This window comes from Amblyomma americanum, chromosome 6 (assembly GCF_052857255.1).
Source record: "Amblyomma americanum isolate KBUSLIRL-KWMA chromosome 6, ASM5285725v1, whole genome shotgun sequence".
Classification (NCBI taxonomy): domain Eukaryota; kingdom Metazoa; phylum Arthropoda; class Arachnida; order Ixodida; family Ixodidae; genus Amblyomma; species Amblyomma americanum.
The window spans coordinates 72,583,624-72,602,052 of NC_135502.1; the positions used below are offsets into that span (position 1 = coordinate 72,583,624).

Here is an 18,429-nt window from a genome sequence, read left to right on the forward strand (position 1 = left end):
TCATGACGGCCTCCTCCTCGCCGATGCCGTTGTTCGCGACGCAGTCGAAGGGGCCCGAGTCCTCTCGCGACACGTTGTAGACGGTGAAGACGGAGCGCATGTCGTCGCCCTTGATCATCTGGCGCGTGCGGCTCATGTCGAAGCCCGGCCGCCGCCACGAGACGGTGTCGTCGTTGAACGGCTTGGCGTCCACGTCGCACTCCAGCTGCGCGTTGGAGCCGGCGTCGATGACCACCGTCTCGGTGACCGCCTTGACCACGGCGCCATCTGCACGCATGCGCGGTAGAGGAGGAAACATTAGCAAACGGTTAAAAGTTTTGTCATTTTTCTTCGCGTGCAAATGCAATTGGCTGCGATGTTGTTATAGGTGCGGGACGCACCACCAGAAAAAAAAAATGGCTGCGGTTCAGCTCTGGTTAAAGCCGGAGTGACGCGATAGCTACAGCTGGCCGAGTGGAACTCGCTCAGTCGAATTGAAAAGTTAGTCCTTCGCCGCTCCGTTTCGCTGGGCGTTCCTTCTTCATCTTCGTCCCTGGACATGAATTCACTCCTCTCACTCTCCCCTTCTCCCCCTTTCCACTTCGCCCCCGCCCCCACTAGGTTTCCCCAGCGCTCCCCGCCGCCGGCAGCTGCTCCACACTACGTGACCAGCCACGGCGCCCCCACGCTGAAGGCTCGAATTGCTAGCGTAATGTAGCTATCGCTACAAAAAAAGAATGCGCTAATTATCCTACGTATAATACAAAAGGTGAAGAATTCACCGTAGTCCAGTTCATAGTGCGTAATTCATTACACACACTTTGTGAAAAATAATTATGTTTTGGTTTATGGTTAATGGGTGTTTAACGCCCCAAAGCGACGCGCAGGCTATGAGAGACGCCGTAGTGGAAGACTTCGGAAATTTTGACCACCTGGGGTTTTTTAAGTTGCACTGGCGTCGCACAGTACACGGTCCCCTAGAATTTCGCCTCCATCGAAATTCGGCCGCCGCGGCCGAGATCGAAACCGCGTCTTTCGGTACATCAGCCGAGTGCCATTACCACTGAACCACCGCGGAGGCTGGAAAATAATTATGAATATACGGTTCATTAATTCGTTCCTTCACAAAAAAACTGCGCAAAAGCATCACAAAAAATAAGAAATAACACACAAGAGCACATTTGCCAGTGTGTACTTAAGTGCGATCTCATCACCACAAAACAGTACAAGTTCTAACTCGCGGCCATGATGTGAACAAAACATTCGAACAATTGAGTCAAGACGCTTTTTTTGTGTTTGTTTTCAACTGCTATTAAAGTAGCGGACTGTAGGAGAAGTTCCGAGAAATGAATGCATTCCATTGTGTGGCTTGAGAGAATAAAAAAAATAAACATGTGGCGTGAATCCGTCAGCTTCTTACGTTAACTGATTTTTGACAAATTCTTGGAAGTGCCTATACATTCGCGCCCGACAGCGTTTCCGCACTATGACCAGTCGTTGCAGCACTTTATGTCTAAAGGATTTAACTGACTGGATTTTCAAAGAAAATCTGAGTCTGAGAACTTGAGCAACGTAACTACATTTCAGATGCCCATAATGAAACTTCTTTATACTGAAAACGATTAGTGCGGTGTTATTCTAGTCTTTTTTGTATCAAGAATCAGCAGCCAGTCTAGGGCAGAGATTTATTTGAAAGTATAAATGATTGATATATTTAAAACGATTGCACCTGGTTGCTGATTCACACAATCGATCTTTAATTCCACCTTATACGATGAGTTCTGAAAATAACCATTTCTCCTAATGTGACCTTTGCTGGGCGTCTGCACAGGCGCCAAGCACATATAACTTCTCCTCCTGCGCCCCCCCCCCCTTGCCTCAAGATTACCTGCTCCCCCCACCCCCGAATTCTTCTGGAATTACTCTTGTTGGGCAGGGCATGCACTGGACAGCACGCCCATTCCTTCTTGATACAAAAAATTACTTTTAGGTCCTTTGGGAAAAAAGAAACATCTCCACTGACCGTGCAATGACGCCACCGGTTGGGTGAAATGAAATGAATTGCCTGCAATGCAGACAAGCTTGGCATACGACTGCAGTGGTGGCCTAGTGGTTTAGGCATCCGCCTTGCACGCAGGAGGTTCGGAGTTCGATCCCCAGCGCTGCAGAGTATATCCACCGCCTTTCCAATTGGTCCAATTGGCATTTGACCAGGCCTCGTACAGACCACAAACACTTTGTGCCACGGCGCGGTTTGCCAAGCTGTCCTCGCGCCATTAAAATTGGTGATCATCTCCAGGCTTGGCATTCACTGCGTTCACGGCAAGCTCTATTTGGAACAGGCGTTGTGTACTAACAGTTGGTCGTGAAACTCGCGGAGCAGTACTCACACTGGACGTTGATTAGTATGGAGACTTTAGTGGAGCCCTCGCTGTTGGTGGCCTCGCACTCGTAGACGCCTCCGTCACTGCGCTCTACGGCAGTCAGGTTGAGCAGCGGGCCACTGGCGAACACGCGCGCCGGGGGTGAGGACGCCGAACGGCTGGCGGTGCGCACTGTGGGCAGCCGCCGGTCGCCCTTGGTCCAGGTGTAGCTGACCGGCCGAGGGTTGGCCTGCGCCGTCAGGTTGATGACCAGCGAGCGGCCTTCGACGATGTCGAAGCGCTCTACGGGTCCGACCGAGAACTCAGGCTTGTCTGCACATGGAAGGGAAAGGGAGGGTTAGAGGGGCTGGGAAAAGGTGTCGTCGCTATGCGCATGCCTCGGGTTCATTTCTCTTCAATTGATCACGTCCTGTCCCAGCTGCAGCCATCCTATCCACGCAAAACTTCTACTCTCATCCGACTGCAGAACTTTCTACCGCCCCCGCTGCGCTTACCTACTCTTGAAATCCAATTCGTTACCCCTAATGGCCATCGGCTATCTTGCCTTCGCATGGCATGCCCTGCCCAAGTCCATTTCTTTCTGTTGATTTCGACTAGGATGTCATAAACCCGCGTTTGCTCCCTCACCAACTTTGCCCCATTCCTGCCTCTTAACGTTACTCCAATCATTTTCTTTTCGGTAGCTCGCCCACTCGCACGCAAAAACTCGGCAGCTGTGCAACTTCAACAATAACTTTCTGCTTCTAAAATGAATTATCGCGCCTACAGTTCACGTAAAATTGTCCTCTCATTGTTTAGCGCCACGAAGTGTTTTATTTGGTTTCAAATGATCAAAACTAATGTTCTGGACGTGCGAGTGGGTGACGAGAGCATCTAGGGAAAATTGCGATGAACTGGTCGGCAAAGGGAGCCGCTTGTTAAACCCATATCCTAAGACAATTCTTTTCAACCTTGCTAAGTACAAGTTGCGTAGAAAGGTCAATTTTAGCGCCCTACACCACGATTCTGAGATTGTGGCACTCAGCACGCATGCTTTGCGCATGGCTGTGCGTTTCAGCGCTGCAGTTGTGTACCAATGGTCTCCGCCTTGTAATCCTACTGCACCGCGAACCTACGCAGACGGTTCGTAGTAGAGTGGCCGCTTTACTAACTACTATCCGCGTACAGCCTTGATCAAAACTCTTCAGGCCAAGTGGTTCGCTTTCAAGCCTGCAGTGGAGCCCTCGTACGGCAATCCTAAACAGGAAAAAGCCTAAAAAGGCGAGGATGACGGCTCTCTTCAGTCTGGGGAAAGAGTTTTAGGGGTGCCTTGAGCTTCCCACTACAAGGCTTACAAGAAAAATCATTTGGCCTCGGGACTTTTGACTCAGCATATACATGGCGAAAGTTATGCTCCGGATAAGAAGACGAAAAATTTATTCGCACTCGAGGAACTTTACCCCGCCGTGGTGGCTCAGTGGTTAGGGCGCTCGACTACGGATCCGGAGTTCCCGGGCTCGAACCCAACCGCGGCGGCCGCGTTTCGATGGGGGCGGAACGCAAAGGCGCCCGTGTGCTGTGCGATGTCAGTGCACGTTAAATATCCTCAGGTGGTCGACATTATTCCGGAGGCTTCCACTACGGCACCTCTTTCTTCTTTCACTCCCTCCTTTATCCCTTCCCTTACGGCGCGGTTCAGGTGTCCAACGATATATGAGACAGATACTGCGCCATTTTCTTCCCCCTCCCAAAAAACAATTATTATTAATTATTTTTTTCGAGGACCTCTTTCTTTTTTTTTTGGAGTCGTATTGTCAACAACGCGCAGTCATTTCGGTGAGAGTTTCAGCTAGGCACCGCCTAACACGGCAGTCGTTATGAAATCTTCGTCGCGGCAGTGGCATTCGCAACAGCACATAATAAAAACAGCAACCGTAAGGCATACGGAGGCATGCTAAGACCACAGTTGCCCTACTGCAGAGCGAACATATCCACTAAAGAACCCGGCCAGCAAGGAGCGTCGACTGGTGGAGTTTACACCGCCATTATGAGTGCGTGGAACCTGGGAGCGCAGAGCGCGCACTGCAATGGCTCTTTACACCTTCGCGTTGCGCCAGGCTCGTCTCAACAGCAACCAAACACAAAACGAGTGGCCAGAAACAAAACCCAGAAAGAGAGAGACTGGAAGGGGGGAGCGCCAGCCGTTGTTAATGGTTCCGCTTTCCGCGGGAGAATGCGGCGAGCTCCCCAAATGCTGCGCGCACTTCACGCTGCTACAAGACGAAGAAGCTCGCGGGCCAGTAGCGTGCTCGCTCGCTGTGCGGCGCACTCGAGCTATGGTGCAGGGGGCGGTAAGAATAAAGGGGAACAAAAGCAAAAAACGAAGGAAAGAACAACGAAGCGCGCGCGCGCTCTCCAGAGCAGGAAGCGATCTCTCGCCATAACGCTCCCCGGCAGCACGGGGTTGGAGGGAAGGGGGTGTTCGCGGACGGACGCAACGCTAGCCCTCGGCGGACACTTCCGGAGCATGCCCTTTTAGCGAAGTTTGATAGGGCAAGGAGCGTCGGTGCTCTGCGCGGCGGAGAACGCCCGCCGGCTATTCTCGAAGTGGCAGGCAGCGAGGGCGCTTCTTCGCACGTGGCATCATCGCGCGGAAGCAGCATCACTTGCACCCGGAATGGCGTCGTGCTTTTTTCTCTCTCTCTCATACACTCTCTCTGCAGCTCTCGCACACAGAGAGGAGAGAGGGAGAGAGGTGGTTTCAGCAGCACCTCGGCAGCACAGGCTGTTTGTCTTCTCTTCGCGTCTGGCCGTTGTTTTCGCGACAACAATCTATTTATCTGGAGATGTGGAGCAGCGGTGGCGCGCTTTCGTTCGCTGAAGTGGGCATCCGTCTTGTCGTGCCACCGCCGAGCGCGTGGCTGGAAATGAGGCAAACGGCGGTGGAGAACAGAGCTGCAGGCGTTTCTGCGCATTTCTCCGGCGTTCTTTCCCCTGGCGCCGCCTACTCGTCTTTTTAGCCCGGCGCGTTTCCTTGGCTCGTCGGCATCTGCCTCAGCACTGCCCTGCATGTTTCCCTCCTCGCTCGATCCTTTTCTTCCCGCGAGGCGCCCTTCGCATTCTCCCAAATGGGGAGTGGAGGAAACCGTAGGGAAGAAAGGGTTGCAGACGCATAGCAGCGGCTCGCGACGAGACGCTACAGCTAGCTGCGGCGTTCCCAACAAACGCGCGTTGCATTCTGCTTTCGCGCGAACCATTCATTCCTCATTCGCCGCTGTGGCTGTGATGCAAGTTTCATTTTCCCTTTGTATTCCTGCGCGAGGCAGGCAGGGCTGGCGGCGCTGAAGGGCTGCTCGAGAAGACAAACAGGGCTAGAGCGCGTTGCGACCGCGAGACGGGAGGCGGAAACGGCCGCCGCAAGGCAGCGCCTACCTACAAACACAGGGGCGCTGAGAAAACGGCGCGCGTCGTCGACTCAAGAGAAGAATACGCCCGCGCGCCTCTCTTGGCGAGATGAAAACGCGGCTGCGGAGTATGAGTTTGCTGCGGGGACTCGCAAACGAATCCTTTGCCTTTTGTGGCTCCAGCGGGTGCCGTTGCCTTTTTTCCGGCCAGAGGACTCCCAGCGCAACACTCTCGAGCTTCGCCACAGCGCCAGCAGGAACCTTATATTCCCGACGCGCAGCATCGGATGAAGTAGGAAGACACGAGTGCCAGAGAATAATGGGACCACGAGAGAATCGTCGAAGGGCGTGTTCAACAGACTTGAGAAGAGGATTTGTTATAGTAAAGCGGTGGTCTACTTAAAGCCCCTTTTCCGTACGTTTCTTATTTAATTCGTCTTGATGACTGAGGGCACCTGCGATGAACGTATTTAAAGATAATGGCTGAACAAATGCACATTCCAATACTGGTAAAAGTTAGACTGCGTGCGCATGGTCGCTTTAAAAAAATAAGCGAAGTTTTTCGAAACTTTTTTGGTAATGATACCTCGCTCAAGCTCTGCCACGTAGCCGCCTCCCACTTAAATTTCTACTTGGTTTGCATTTTTAAAAGCATGGACTGAAACAGCGCACGAATGTATTACGGCATACTCACTCCTGCCCATTCCGCTGTGTCTTATGTCCGCTGTGACTGTAACAGCACTTGCCAAAAAGGAGACCGAGTAGCCAGTTTAACTCCTGAATGCGGTATTACACCATTGGGACCACTTTGTTTGAGTATGCGTACAGAATTTTGAAAGCGTAGTTAAGACGAAGGAAATACAATGATAACAAGACGGCACAAGCGCCGACAAGCCAAATTTTAACATGCCAATTACCTTGCTCGTAACCATTGCCAGTAGAGAGAATTTCTAGTCAAAACTTTTGACTAAATCAATAACAAGGCAAGGCATTAGGGGCAAATAACGCACTTGCTGAAGAAAGCTATAAGGCTATAGAGTACTGGCTGAGCTTCAAGCCAACCGAGTTAATAATGAAAATAATACCCCTCTTAAATGCAAGATTTCTTGAAAGTGTATGCAGAAAGGTCTTTTCTTTCCTCTCAGCTTGTTTTAAGGAAGAGATAATGTTTCACAACGCGTATAATGGTGCGGCTGACTGGAAATACAATTGCTTACTGTTAAATAATGCGTGAACAGTCGCAAGCATTCCCCTGTGAGAAAAATGAAGGCGAAAAAAAAAACACTCCCTACAGTGGGAAATTTGGAAAGTAAACAAAAAGCTGGAAATCTATGTGAAATTCAACGTCACGCTGTGGTAGCATTCACGTCATTGTACCACTGCGGGGAGCTCTTCTGTATAACCGTACTCACTGTTTATGTAAATTTTACTTTTAGTTTGCTTGCAACCGAAAGTTGGGGCGCATATACTGTAGAAGCTTGGCCAAGTTGGTGTGACATTGTTTTTTAGCAGCGCAGGGGACAAAGGACGAAACAAGTGCACAGTCAGCGCCGTCTCTGTGCACTTGTCTCGTCCTTTGTTCCTTGCGTTGCTGAAAAACGATGAAAGTTGGGGGCATCCCGAAGTCAAAAGTGCCTGGCGAGTACTGCGCAAACAGCAGCTTACAATGTGGTACAGCGTGCATAATTTTCAAGCTTCCCATTTATTAAAAAGTGGTATCCAAACTTCCAAGTAGGACAGCAGCGAGGATAGACCGACAATCGCACTGGCTGCTACCAGCTTGAATAAAAAAAAAGTCATATTTAACGTTCGAATTCATTATAAGGAATGGCCCCTGAGATCTCTCTTGTATCAACTGTGCCCCTGACGAGGCGCGAGAAAATTCAGAGACAGCGGAGATCTTCTTGACGGGTGTGCGGCTACATCCACTTACACGTGACGTCGAGGAAGACCGAGTCGTGCACGCTGAGCTCGAGCTCCTTGTTTGTAGCCTGGCACATGTAGCTGGCCTCGTTGTCGCCGGCGGTGACGTTAACCACGAGGACGCTCTTAGAGGCCTTGCCGCCGTACGGCGCGTCCACGGGCGGCTCGTCGGTCGATCCGGACAGCTGCAGACCGTCCTTCCACCACGTGATCACGGACGCCGGGTTGCTCGAGCCGGTCTCGCACGTCAGCGTCAGCTGGACAGAGAACGCGCGCGTGGGTTTTAACGCCCGCGGAAAGCTAGCCAGCGAGCTCTAGTTTTGAGAAAAGAAAAAAAATGTTGTAATGTCGATTCTGTCGCGTTGAACGAAGTAAGCGACAGGCGCGACTTTATGAACGTGACACGTGCGACCGCTTCGACTTACCCACCGTACCGCCCTTTTTAACGCGACAGCGTTAGAAAAGACGTTCGGAGAAGAAGCCGCGGGCATTGTCACACTAATTCAGGATTGGTCGAGAGGGTTCTGACGTCACACGCTATGCTGTGTAATCGAAACGATTAAAACTGGAGTTGAATTGTGGCTATGAGGTCGTAGCATGACTGAAATGTCATTGCCACTTAGAAGGATGCAAAAAGATCAATTACGCCGAGAAGAAAATTGAGGCAAATGCCTGTGAATCGAACCTATGACCTTGGGTTGTGAGGCAGACACGCTTACCCGAGGTCATTTAGAAACTTTGTTTTATTGCCTATTTCGACAAAAACTGCGCCGTTCGGCTTGCTGTGTGCGTCCTAGGCCACTTTGACACGTTCGTTCGACTTGCTTGGAACAGCACACTGACCTTGTACGTCTTGTGTTGTATCACGTGGTCTAATATGCCTACTTATGTATGCTATGTGTTTGTTCAATTAGAAAGAGGCACTAATCAAGAAAGAAATTCGAAAATAGCCATTAACGCTCTCGTGTCATACCGTTAAGGCGGAGCTTGAGTGCCTCCATAGTTTTAATTCATTCACTCCCGGTACCTGGTCCCCACTCCTTTCTGCGACAGTGGCGCACACAAAACACCCGTGGTGTTGGGCCGCACAGCCCCATCCCGAGGGCGCGGATTCCATTCCTGATGCGCGTTTTGACGCCTTTCGTTTCGATGGAGGCGAAATGAAAAAAGACGCCCATTTGCTGTGTGACGTCAACGCACGTTAAAGGACCCCAGGGGGTCTAAATTAATTTCGAGCCCTCCACTACACGACGCCTCTTTCTCGCTTCTTCCCTTTCACTTCCTCACGGCTCGGTTGAGGTGTCCACCGAGTGCTGTAGCAGTTACTGTGCATTTCTTCTCACCACAACTGGTTTTCCTCCAATATACATGCCATGGAAGCGGCAATGCACGTCGTTTGTATTTATTTTCGTTGATGTGTGTCATCATTACTAGCGTGATCATGACAAGCAACCGCTCTTAAAAACAGCCGGAGCGCGCGCGAGGGAGAGAAAGAGAGAGAGGAGGAAAGAAGTGAAGCGCACTCAGTTCTAGTGCTTACCTTCTGGCCAGACCTTGGCTTGCGTGGTTTCGTCTTGATAGTCACAGCGGGCGGTGGAACTGCATGAAAAGCGGCACGTAGTTAATCTCGCTATTTAGACAAAATGTCTGGGCCGTACGAACCACCAGCTTTACACTGACTCGTTACGGTCCAAATGAATGGGAGGAACTGAGGGAGAGGGGGTTGGAGGCAGCACTCACAGTGAACCGTGAGCTTGATGCTCTTCGTAAGGGCTTTCTTCGTTGCCGGGTTGGACGCCTCGCAGCGATATTCGGCCCCATTGTCGGAGTCTTGGGCAACGATCGCCACTTCGGAGGTCACCGAATTGCCGTTGGCTTTCGAGGTGGAGTTCACCTGGGCGGAGCGTCGCAGAAGCATAGTCAGCGAGAATTTACGGCTCAACTTTTATTTATATTTTCGTTATTTTGAAGTGCAGGCGGTATGCTTTCTTCTTTTGCGAGTACATCTTTCCTCTGTATACTCTAAACACGATCATGTCTGTATGGGTGTAAAAAGGGCGTAAAATGTCCTCCAGTGCACTGACTTTTAGGGGCAGGGTATGCTGTCCAAGCTGGGGATATATTTCAATTACGTAATAAACAGAATGCTCACTCCTGGCAACGGAAGCATATTCCCACCGCAAATAATTGTAACTTGATGCATTTAGGAATGAGGCGTACAATGAGCGTACATGGTTGCTAAAATAAAAATAATAATATTAATAGTAATCAGTTGTACCCATTCTCGCCCCGATACATTCAATGTCCGTCGAAACACAAAGTGCCTGTTGGTGAGCGCAACGTGTGCAACTAATAGAAAATGAAGCAAATGTACATATTGAGGAAGGCCGAGAACCTGCATGACCATTACAGTGACCATGCGCAAAATTTAGGGCAGGGGAGTGACAGCTATCCTAGGTCCAGAAGTAACAAATATTTGAATTAATCAACCAGAACGGCAGCAGGGGACGCATGCGCACAGTAGCTTTTAACAAGAAAAGAAACGGAGCAAAACTGTGACGGCATGGAAGGCGAGAAGATGAATGTCATGAGTGCATCTTTTTTTTTCTCGTTTTCTTTTCAAAGGAGACTGCGTTAGTGGTCTATTTCTGAGATGCTACCTTCACTCCGCCATTCCTGCACAGTAATGCCGCCCAAGGCTCTCGTGCGGTTTTAAAAACCTGGCACCGTCTGTCATGTAGGGTCGTCTAAGGCTATCAACCAAGGGCACAAAGCGGCGAAAACTTGCGGCCAATCTCGCTAAACAGGCGGTATTGATCTCGATGTCAGCTCCCTCCACACCGCGCTCACCGTCCTGAAAGGAAAGCGCCCAACGACGAAGATTCGTTTTATCGAATTACTTTTCCTTGCGTTCCGAGATAGGACTTGAGAGCCGCGCAATCAACCAAGTGAGAGTTGGAGCCATAAATGGGGACGACCGATTTCATTATTTTGTCCTTTTAAGGGCGTACGGCTTTCAAGCTTTCACAGGAATCGGCGTCAAGCTAGCGATACATTTTGTAGCTTCGAAACGGCCAGCGGAATGAAAGAGACACTGTCATTCTTTCAATTTCCATTTGATTTGAAAGCAGGTAAAAATCACAAACAGCACATCTTTGGAAAGCCACTTTTAGGCTGCGCCCTCAAATTTATCTTTTTCTTTCTGTTAGCTGATGAAGGTGACAAGAAAAACAAAAAGAGTATTGCAAACAGATGACGAAGAGGAAGGGGGGGGGAGAGTCACAAACAGAAAGCACATCGAAATGGAGCGCGGCGTAGACTTAAAAACACTGTATCGGAAAACAATGGTAGATAGCATCTAAAGCAGGATGGACACAAAGGCAGCGCATCGATTTCAGTGGAGGAAATGAGATTGTTACCCTTTTAAGAAGGTTTCTTTTTCGTCCCTCACAAAACGCAACCTCAGTTTCACCCGCCCTGTTTGAGACTGCGCTTTGTCAATCTGTCATTCTTCGTTTAAAGGTTGCAAGAAGTGTTATCCGGGGAAAAAAATAAAGTTGCACTAAACGAAGACAGTGCAAATATATTGAGCCATGAGCCATACCCGCTGTTGTTCTTTGCGTTTTTCTTGGGACAAAAATATCAAGTTTCTTCATTTTAAACATTATAAACGTGTATATAAAAAGGAATAAGTATTCGCTGTAAGATACAGTAGCTAGCTTCTCTGCGCCAATGTTTTATTTCAGTTTTAAGTAGTGCTTTCTTTGAGAGGGGGGGGGGGGGGGGTATTATTACGCGTTCGCTGGTAACAATCCCTATATGCCTTCAAAGTCAGAAAACGATAAAGCCATGAAATGACGCAGCTACTTCATCGTTTTCGGCCCGGTTTGAGGACGTTCAATACATGTTCACAACGAAAGTGCCACTTGGAACAATCTCTGCGCGTGTATAATTATGCAAACATCTTTGTTTTGTTCCAACGTAAAAAGAAGGTCTCAGCAGCTCATTACATTGTGTTATATGAACTTGAAAAGATAGAGGGAGCATAAAACAAAAATATAACGCATTAAAGGATACCTGTATTACTTCTTAACGGCGTCTCTTCTTTTGGGTATAGCGCTGCAGTCTGAGAATATCGGCGAACTCGTTATCCTCTATAACAGTAACACATTAGCAGTACCGCAAACAACACAGGTAATCGGCCCAGTATTGCAAGAGGATAGTTCCATCCTGGTCCTTTATAGGGCAGGCCTTTGCCAATACGATTGCAGTATTGGACCAATTACCTGTGCTGCTTGGGACACTCCCCATCTAGCGCTCAGAAGCTGAGCGTTACCGAGACAAGTCCGTAGAAACAAAAAAAAAAAACTTCGACGCGGATGCATTGCTACGTGATTTGCGTCCCGGGGTCAGTGCATGCTATAAATCGTGTCCACAGCTCGATCCCAACTTCGTGCCGTTATAAAAGTGAGCTCCGGCTAAATTTATTCTCTAACCTTTCGTCGAAGCGGTCACAGGTTATTACTAGAATCTTTCGAAACACGTCTCGTTCTGCTCGCAAGGCTCTCCGCAGTGGAAGGTAATTCAAACTCTTCGCTCCATTCATGCGCGCGAAATCGAGGACACGTGAGCGGGGAAGTAAATGTATAAGCTCCGTCCGGAGACGCAGGAGCCGCGGCAGGTTGAAGCTCAAAGCGAAACCAGCAGAAATTGCTTCTCATTTGAATACGCGCCGTGGTCAAAACCGCTTATTTCTCTCAGGTCCCGTTTCCCTGCCGCTTCGCGCTTCTCGTGTCTTCAGTTTTCTCGGCTCCGAATGATTTTCTTGTAAATTACCTGGCGTACTGTTTTTTTTTTATTTATCACCGCTCTTTATTTCTTTATCCTTTGCAGGGCTGGTGGTCTCACGATGAGTAAGAGTACGAAAGCGCTTAAATAAAAGCCAAGGCTTTGATCACTGGAGTCCATTTTACAGCTTTCTGTCAGTTTTCTCTTCTTGCTTTATGTGTGCGCACTCTCATATGCATGCTCGTAAAAAAAAAAAAAAAACGAGTTGCTCTTGTCGTAAAACGGAGGACAGGCACGCACGGTAAAGCTAGAATAAACGTAGCAGAAACCGAGGGGCCGGCATAAAATCAGGCAAAAACACTAAAAAACCAAAAAGCTGGGCAGAAGTATTACAGCCTAGGTGTGCTTGGGGCACAAACCTAAGAAACGATAAGGAACGTGGTAAAATGCAAAACGCATTGGCGGCTGCTATCCTGCCTCGATCTCTGTGTTGATTCATAAAGATGTCTTGCTTTTTTTTTTACTGAGGAAAGAAATCAAGCGAGCAGTGAACCCGGTTCTGCTGTTATTCCTGAATGTAATGTTACCCGACTTCCGCTTCATTCAACGTGGGGTGAGTTTAGCGTCTGTCAGCGGTACAGAAAATAATTCAGGTGGAAAAGCGCACGCAACCACTGCCAACGCGCTCAGAGTGCGTCAAATATGACGGAGAAAAAATGAAACTAAAAGAAAAATAAAATAAAGAATGAAACCTTATTGTCTCATGCGTAAAAAAAGTTACAAAGGGCGATGACGCACAGAACTGCACAGTTCGCAAGCGAACAGAGCAAAACACTGGCACTGTTAAGTAGCGAATACGGTTGCTAGCGCTGGATATGTTGGGAGAATCTTGTAGCGCTTTGCTTTTTACCGAGACCGGATAAAATTCGATACGTTGAACAGATATTATGTTGCAGTTTTTGAAAATGAGGCGGAAAGCCCAACCTCGATATTGTAGTGGTTTTCCTGTCCCTGCGCGCAAGAAATACGGAGTGTGTGTTTGGTCTAAATGGAAAGGAAAAAAAAAACGAGAAAAAAGAACCAACAATGTGGGTGTGGCAGGTAGTGAGGCAGGCTACTCCTCACTAACACTGTTATTGCGGAGAAGCACGCTTTCCAGATCAACTTACGCTCCGCTTACAATTGCCGCATCGATCGAAAGGACAACGGTTGAGCCGAGCGCGTAATGGGGAATGGCCCTTTTCTTTTATTTATCTCGGGAAGAAAGATAACTGAATACCACCAAGCGCCTCAGTCTCTTCTTGAGAGTAGTATCATTAAGGGCTATCTACTACCCCATTTCCCAAAGAAAAGAAAGAAAAAGAAACGCGAGACCTGTTCAATTTCAGAAACATTACTGAGCTGGTAGTTTCGTGGTCTTGAGGAAGACGCTTTTAACAATGCCCCGAAAAGTGTATCCGATAAGAGGCCTACGTATGATACTTGTGTTTAGGTCATTTGTGCTCCATTTTCTGCATCGGTCACTGTGAATTCAACACCCTTGTCCAAGTATATATGAGAAGCCACATCATACAGCATGGGGGCTCGTACCGTGGCTTTCAAATGTGCTATCATCTACGTGAACAGTATTTCTTTCAAAGATTCTTGCACAAGTAAGTTGATTTTTGTACGATACAAATGATTTGATTGAACGAAAGAGCGGAAGCTCACCCTTTGAGTTCCTTTGAACCAGCGAACGGTGGGCAGTGGATTCCCTCCGTTGGTGACGCAGGTGATGTGTTGCAGTGTCTTGGCACGAATCGGAGTTCCTTCGGTGTACCCAAATAATCGAGGTTCGTCCGGGGCGTCTGGGAATACGAATGTATATACATATATATTTTTCTTGTGTGCTTTGAATAATCAACTGCGATGCAAACCATAGCTGATTATTCGCTAAGGTTGTACGCGTGTCCAGAACGTCCAGTAGAACTGAAATTACACGTTAAATGTTTAAGAAAGTACTTTATAAATAATAAGATGTGGGTTTACGTTTATCATAGATAAACTGGACTTGGCGAAAGCTTGAAATTAGATCATTCATTACTTCTACTGCTAATAAAATCGCCGTATCGAGACTTGGAATCAGAAAAACTTGAAATATTAGGAAAGAAAGAAACAAGCTCGAACAGAACTTCAAAATTAGTTTCGCGACTGAATGTGCAGAGAGCTAACGAACATAGAGGGAGAACTGACATTAAGCTCAGATTTCGGTATTTAGAGAACCCCGCTCACCGGCTCTAAATAAGTGCGAAGCACGACAGCGATGTGCTACTTACACAGAATACTGACGGCGGCAGTCTCCACGACCGTGTTTTGTAGCGCCTCATTGTAGGCGTAGCAGGAAAACATCTTCATGTTTCTTTCCTGCAAAACAATGACGGCGATAAACAAGCCCGCCGTTAGAACCATCATGCAGAAAGCAGCAATGAAATGCTGCCGAATGAAAAGGGCCAGAATAGCTTAAAAGACGCCTAATTCTATGCAGTGTTTACCCACGTACAAAAACGTTGAGCACGTTTGTATTTAAAGGGTTAAATGTGCCCAGAGGAGCTTGCCACGCGAAGATGAGCGTTGCGATCTTTTAAGTGGTTCAAATCAGGAGCCAGGGCCCCTCTTTGTGTCGGAAAAGTCCGCGATACAAAGTAGACAAGCAAAAAAAACTTGAAGGCAAAAAAAAAAGAAAAAGGAAAGGAAAAAGGACGAAGAGGGAAACACGTGCTTAATGCATTGGACGTACGACTTCAAACATACGTCTGAAAAGCGCGGTGCACTTAGCGTCACTTGTCAAAGAGGCAGCGAGCGCGAGAAAAAACAGAAGGAATGGGATAAGAATAAAAGAGGCGGCGAGAACGGCTCGAAAAAGTCCCGCAATAGGTCAACAGCCCGGGTCCAAAGAGCCCGCCGCCAAGGATGTAAAATATCAGCGCGTCGCCGCGAATCCGGCTTGCCCTTGCGTATGTGTGTGAGCGCACTCAGAGAAATGAAATTTCACTGGCAGCACTGCCGACGTTGCTATCGTTTTCTAAAAGGAGAGCGGCTGGAGTTTGCGAGCGAGGGGGAAGGGAGGGGGGGGAGGATGAGTCGCGAGTCCAGGCTTGCCCGAGGCCATACGGCGGCTCTCGTGCCGGCAGCGTGCGACCATCGGCTCCAAAAAAGCTGTCTTCGATTCATCTTGTTCTCTTCCTGATTGCAACCGAGGCGAGGCGCAGTTTGAATAGTAAAAGAGCCGCTGGCATAGATGGATTGCGCGCCGCGGCAGGGCCATTAGAAGAGCCAGCGGCGGGTCGCGCTCTGGTTTCCAATCTGGGCCAAGCGGAGGCGACGGCGCGATCTTTTGGCGCTCGCTGCGCTTGTCTCTGCTGTCTTCACTTTTGCCCGCTGCGCTGTCGCGCCGCTTCGATGGAACAGCGAGGGGGTGGACATTAGTTTCCGTCATGTCGGCGCGCCATGCATATGTGATGCGTCGCGACAGCGTGCCGACGGCGGCTGCAAGGTGAGCACACGCCGCGTTGGCTCGTCCCTAGATGGCGCTTCCCTCGACGTCGTCGGGGTTATCGTGTTGAGTCGAAGCTTTCGCAGTTTGTTTGGAATGTATTGAGTTGGTCGTTTTGTTAAAATGCAGGCAAGGTGCGCTTGAACTTTTGCTTGGCTTTTTCTCAGTTTCTCAGTTTTCCTCCTACTATTTTTCATGCTCCGGAAAAAGAAAAGGAGAAGGGAGGAGTGAAAAGTGAGGACAGATACTGATAAGCAAAATGTCAGGAAGTCGTTGTTTTGGTAGCTGAATACAACGTAACGGAAAAAGAAAAATAACACAGCATTGAGCGATAGCAAGGATGTAAAGTCGGAATTTTTTTGTGTGGTGCTGCCACTGAAGGAGGATAAAACATTACTTTTTTTTTTACTTAAGTGAAATGCTGGTCAATATGAAATACGTGATAGAACAGATCGAAAGTTTACAAGCGATTCCTTTGGAGATTGTTTTTCCAACTATGGGCACCTTTAAGTGTCTGCCGGAATCCTAGCTTCAATACACTCAAAGTGACCTGGCACTTAATGCCAATGCAATTCAAGGTCAAGAAAAATTATCCGTGCTACAGTCATCATCTCTACCAACTGGTTTAATGGCACCCTTATTTTTCATCTGTCTCTTGAAAATCAAATATTCTATTTTCAGCTGGGAAGACACCTCAGTATGTATTTACGCAAAGTCGCGCGGTATAAATAGTAAATTTGGCTCAAGCTGCGCTGTGCTCCTGTACCTGTGTGACCACGTCATTAAACACCAGAGCTCTTACCTTACCGCAGCACATGCACTCTAGCACGGGACCTAAACGTGAACCCTGCGCAAGCAACAACTACGAATTATTCTTGGCACTGAAAGGAACACTCCTTCTGCAGTTTAACATTGCAGTGGGTGTATGATTTCGACCAGCGCTTCATCCCCGAGCATAAACGTTTTAAGAATCACGTCTCTGATTTCAATCGTGACTCAATGGACTTGGTGGGACGCTCACTTGGCCGGGAAAATATTATATCGTTGCGCATCGACTACGGCGACAGCGAGCTCCATCCCTCGCTTCATGCTTCGTTGGCGTCCCCCTCTGCGACGACTAGACAGTAGCTGCCCGTTATTGTCTTTCGAGCTCGTTTAGCCCCGCTTGTTCTTTTGCTTCTAATTTCTCTTTGTGTGTGCGCCGAGCTTCTTTCCTTTCCCAACTTTAACGTAGTCATCGCAGCGTGGTGATTTCACAAAGGCGCACTGAACTGCAGGGACATTATATTTAGCGGGAGGGACAGAGGAACCGGGGAGAGATATAAACGTCTCGTCGTTCGCCTCTGCCGCGCTACGCCTCGGAGCTGCACCTCGTGCGATGAAAAAAAGAAAAGGGAACTCGAGATAAAAAAAAAGAGAAAGAACGGTCAGGAAGGCGAGATGAAGAGAAAGTATTACCCGTAGACGGAGAAAACTAAACCGCGCGCAAACATAAAAAGCCGGGACGCAAAATGTGGACAGGAAAGGCCCGAAGCAGCAGCAGCGAAAGAGGCGCGCGCGCGCAGCGCACTACCCCTCGAGGCGATTGTTGCAGCTTCCGCTCTCGATTTGTCCATTTTCCCCGTCGTTTTCTGGATGTCGCTTCTTGATGAGATTTTAATGGGAGCGAACCGACGAGAGGCGAGCACGCGAAGAGGAGTAGTCGTCCTCGGCCGGCGCAGTGTTGCGACGGCGCTCGGTCATCCAATCGGCGCGCGCGCCGCCGTGCTTCCACCCCCTCCTCCCTCGTCGTCTCATCTCGATCTACTACGTCCCCTCGTTCTTGGCTTTCTTTGTTTTTCTTGTCCCCTTCCAGGTCTGCGCGCGCTTGGGCGGCCAGTTTCCTCCCTTCCTGCTCCCGTTCGCGCCTACTGTTTCTTTTTTTTTGTTTCTTGACTCATTTTTTTTTAGACGGAATGAGCAGAGGAAGAGCTGCACGCCGCGGTGCGCTGGGTTGCTCCACGCTCTCGAGTCCGGACCGTGGTGCGCTCTCCGTTCTGATTTCTCGCCGCCGTTCCATCTTGGAGCGAGGCGAACAGACGCCTGCCTGGATGCGTCCTTCCAGCGGCCCGCCCCTTCACTTGGAGCAGCTCTTCGCGCCAGGGCCCGGCCCAGCCCCGGGCGCTTAATACCTACACACACACACACACACACGCACGCACGGGCAGCACCCTGACGCAGCACGCGGAATGCGCGTCGGAACCGGAGCGCGCTTGGACAAATCAAGCGTGGCGACTTCTCGGCGGCTCGCGCTCTCCAGGCCTCCTCCCCAGGAAAAGAGGGAAAGAGAGGGAGCGTGTCAGAGGACCAAGGGTGGCGCGCAGAGATGCATTGTGCGTGGGAGAGAAGAGGAAATTAAAGAAAGAAATAAAGAAGAAAGAAAGAAAGAAGAAAGAAAGAA

At 49.1% G+C, this 18,429-nt stretch overlaps 1 protein-coding gene across 1 annotated transcript in view; it reads right to left on the reverse strand.

Moving 5' to 3' along the window:
- LOC144093690 (nephrin-like) overlaps window positions 1–18,429 on the reverse strand; it is a 327,305-nt gene that overhangs the window by 16,511 nt on the left and 292,365 nt on the right. The window contains 7 exon segments of the mRNA XM_077627281.1: window positions 2–267; window positions 2,370–2,675; window positions 7,680–7,926; window positions 9,210–9,268; window positions 9,410–9,563; window positions 14,168–14,304; window positions 14,773–14,860. Of these exon segments, the coding sequence (XP_077483407.1) occupies window positions 2–267; window positions 2,370–2,675; window positions 7,680–7,926; window positions 9,210–9,268; window positions 9,410–9,563; window positions 14,168–14,304; window positions 14,773–14,860 (1,257 nt within the window).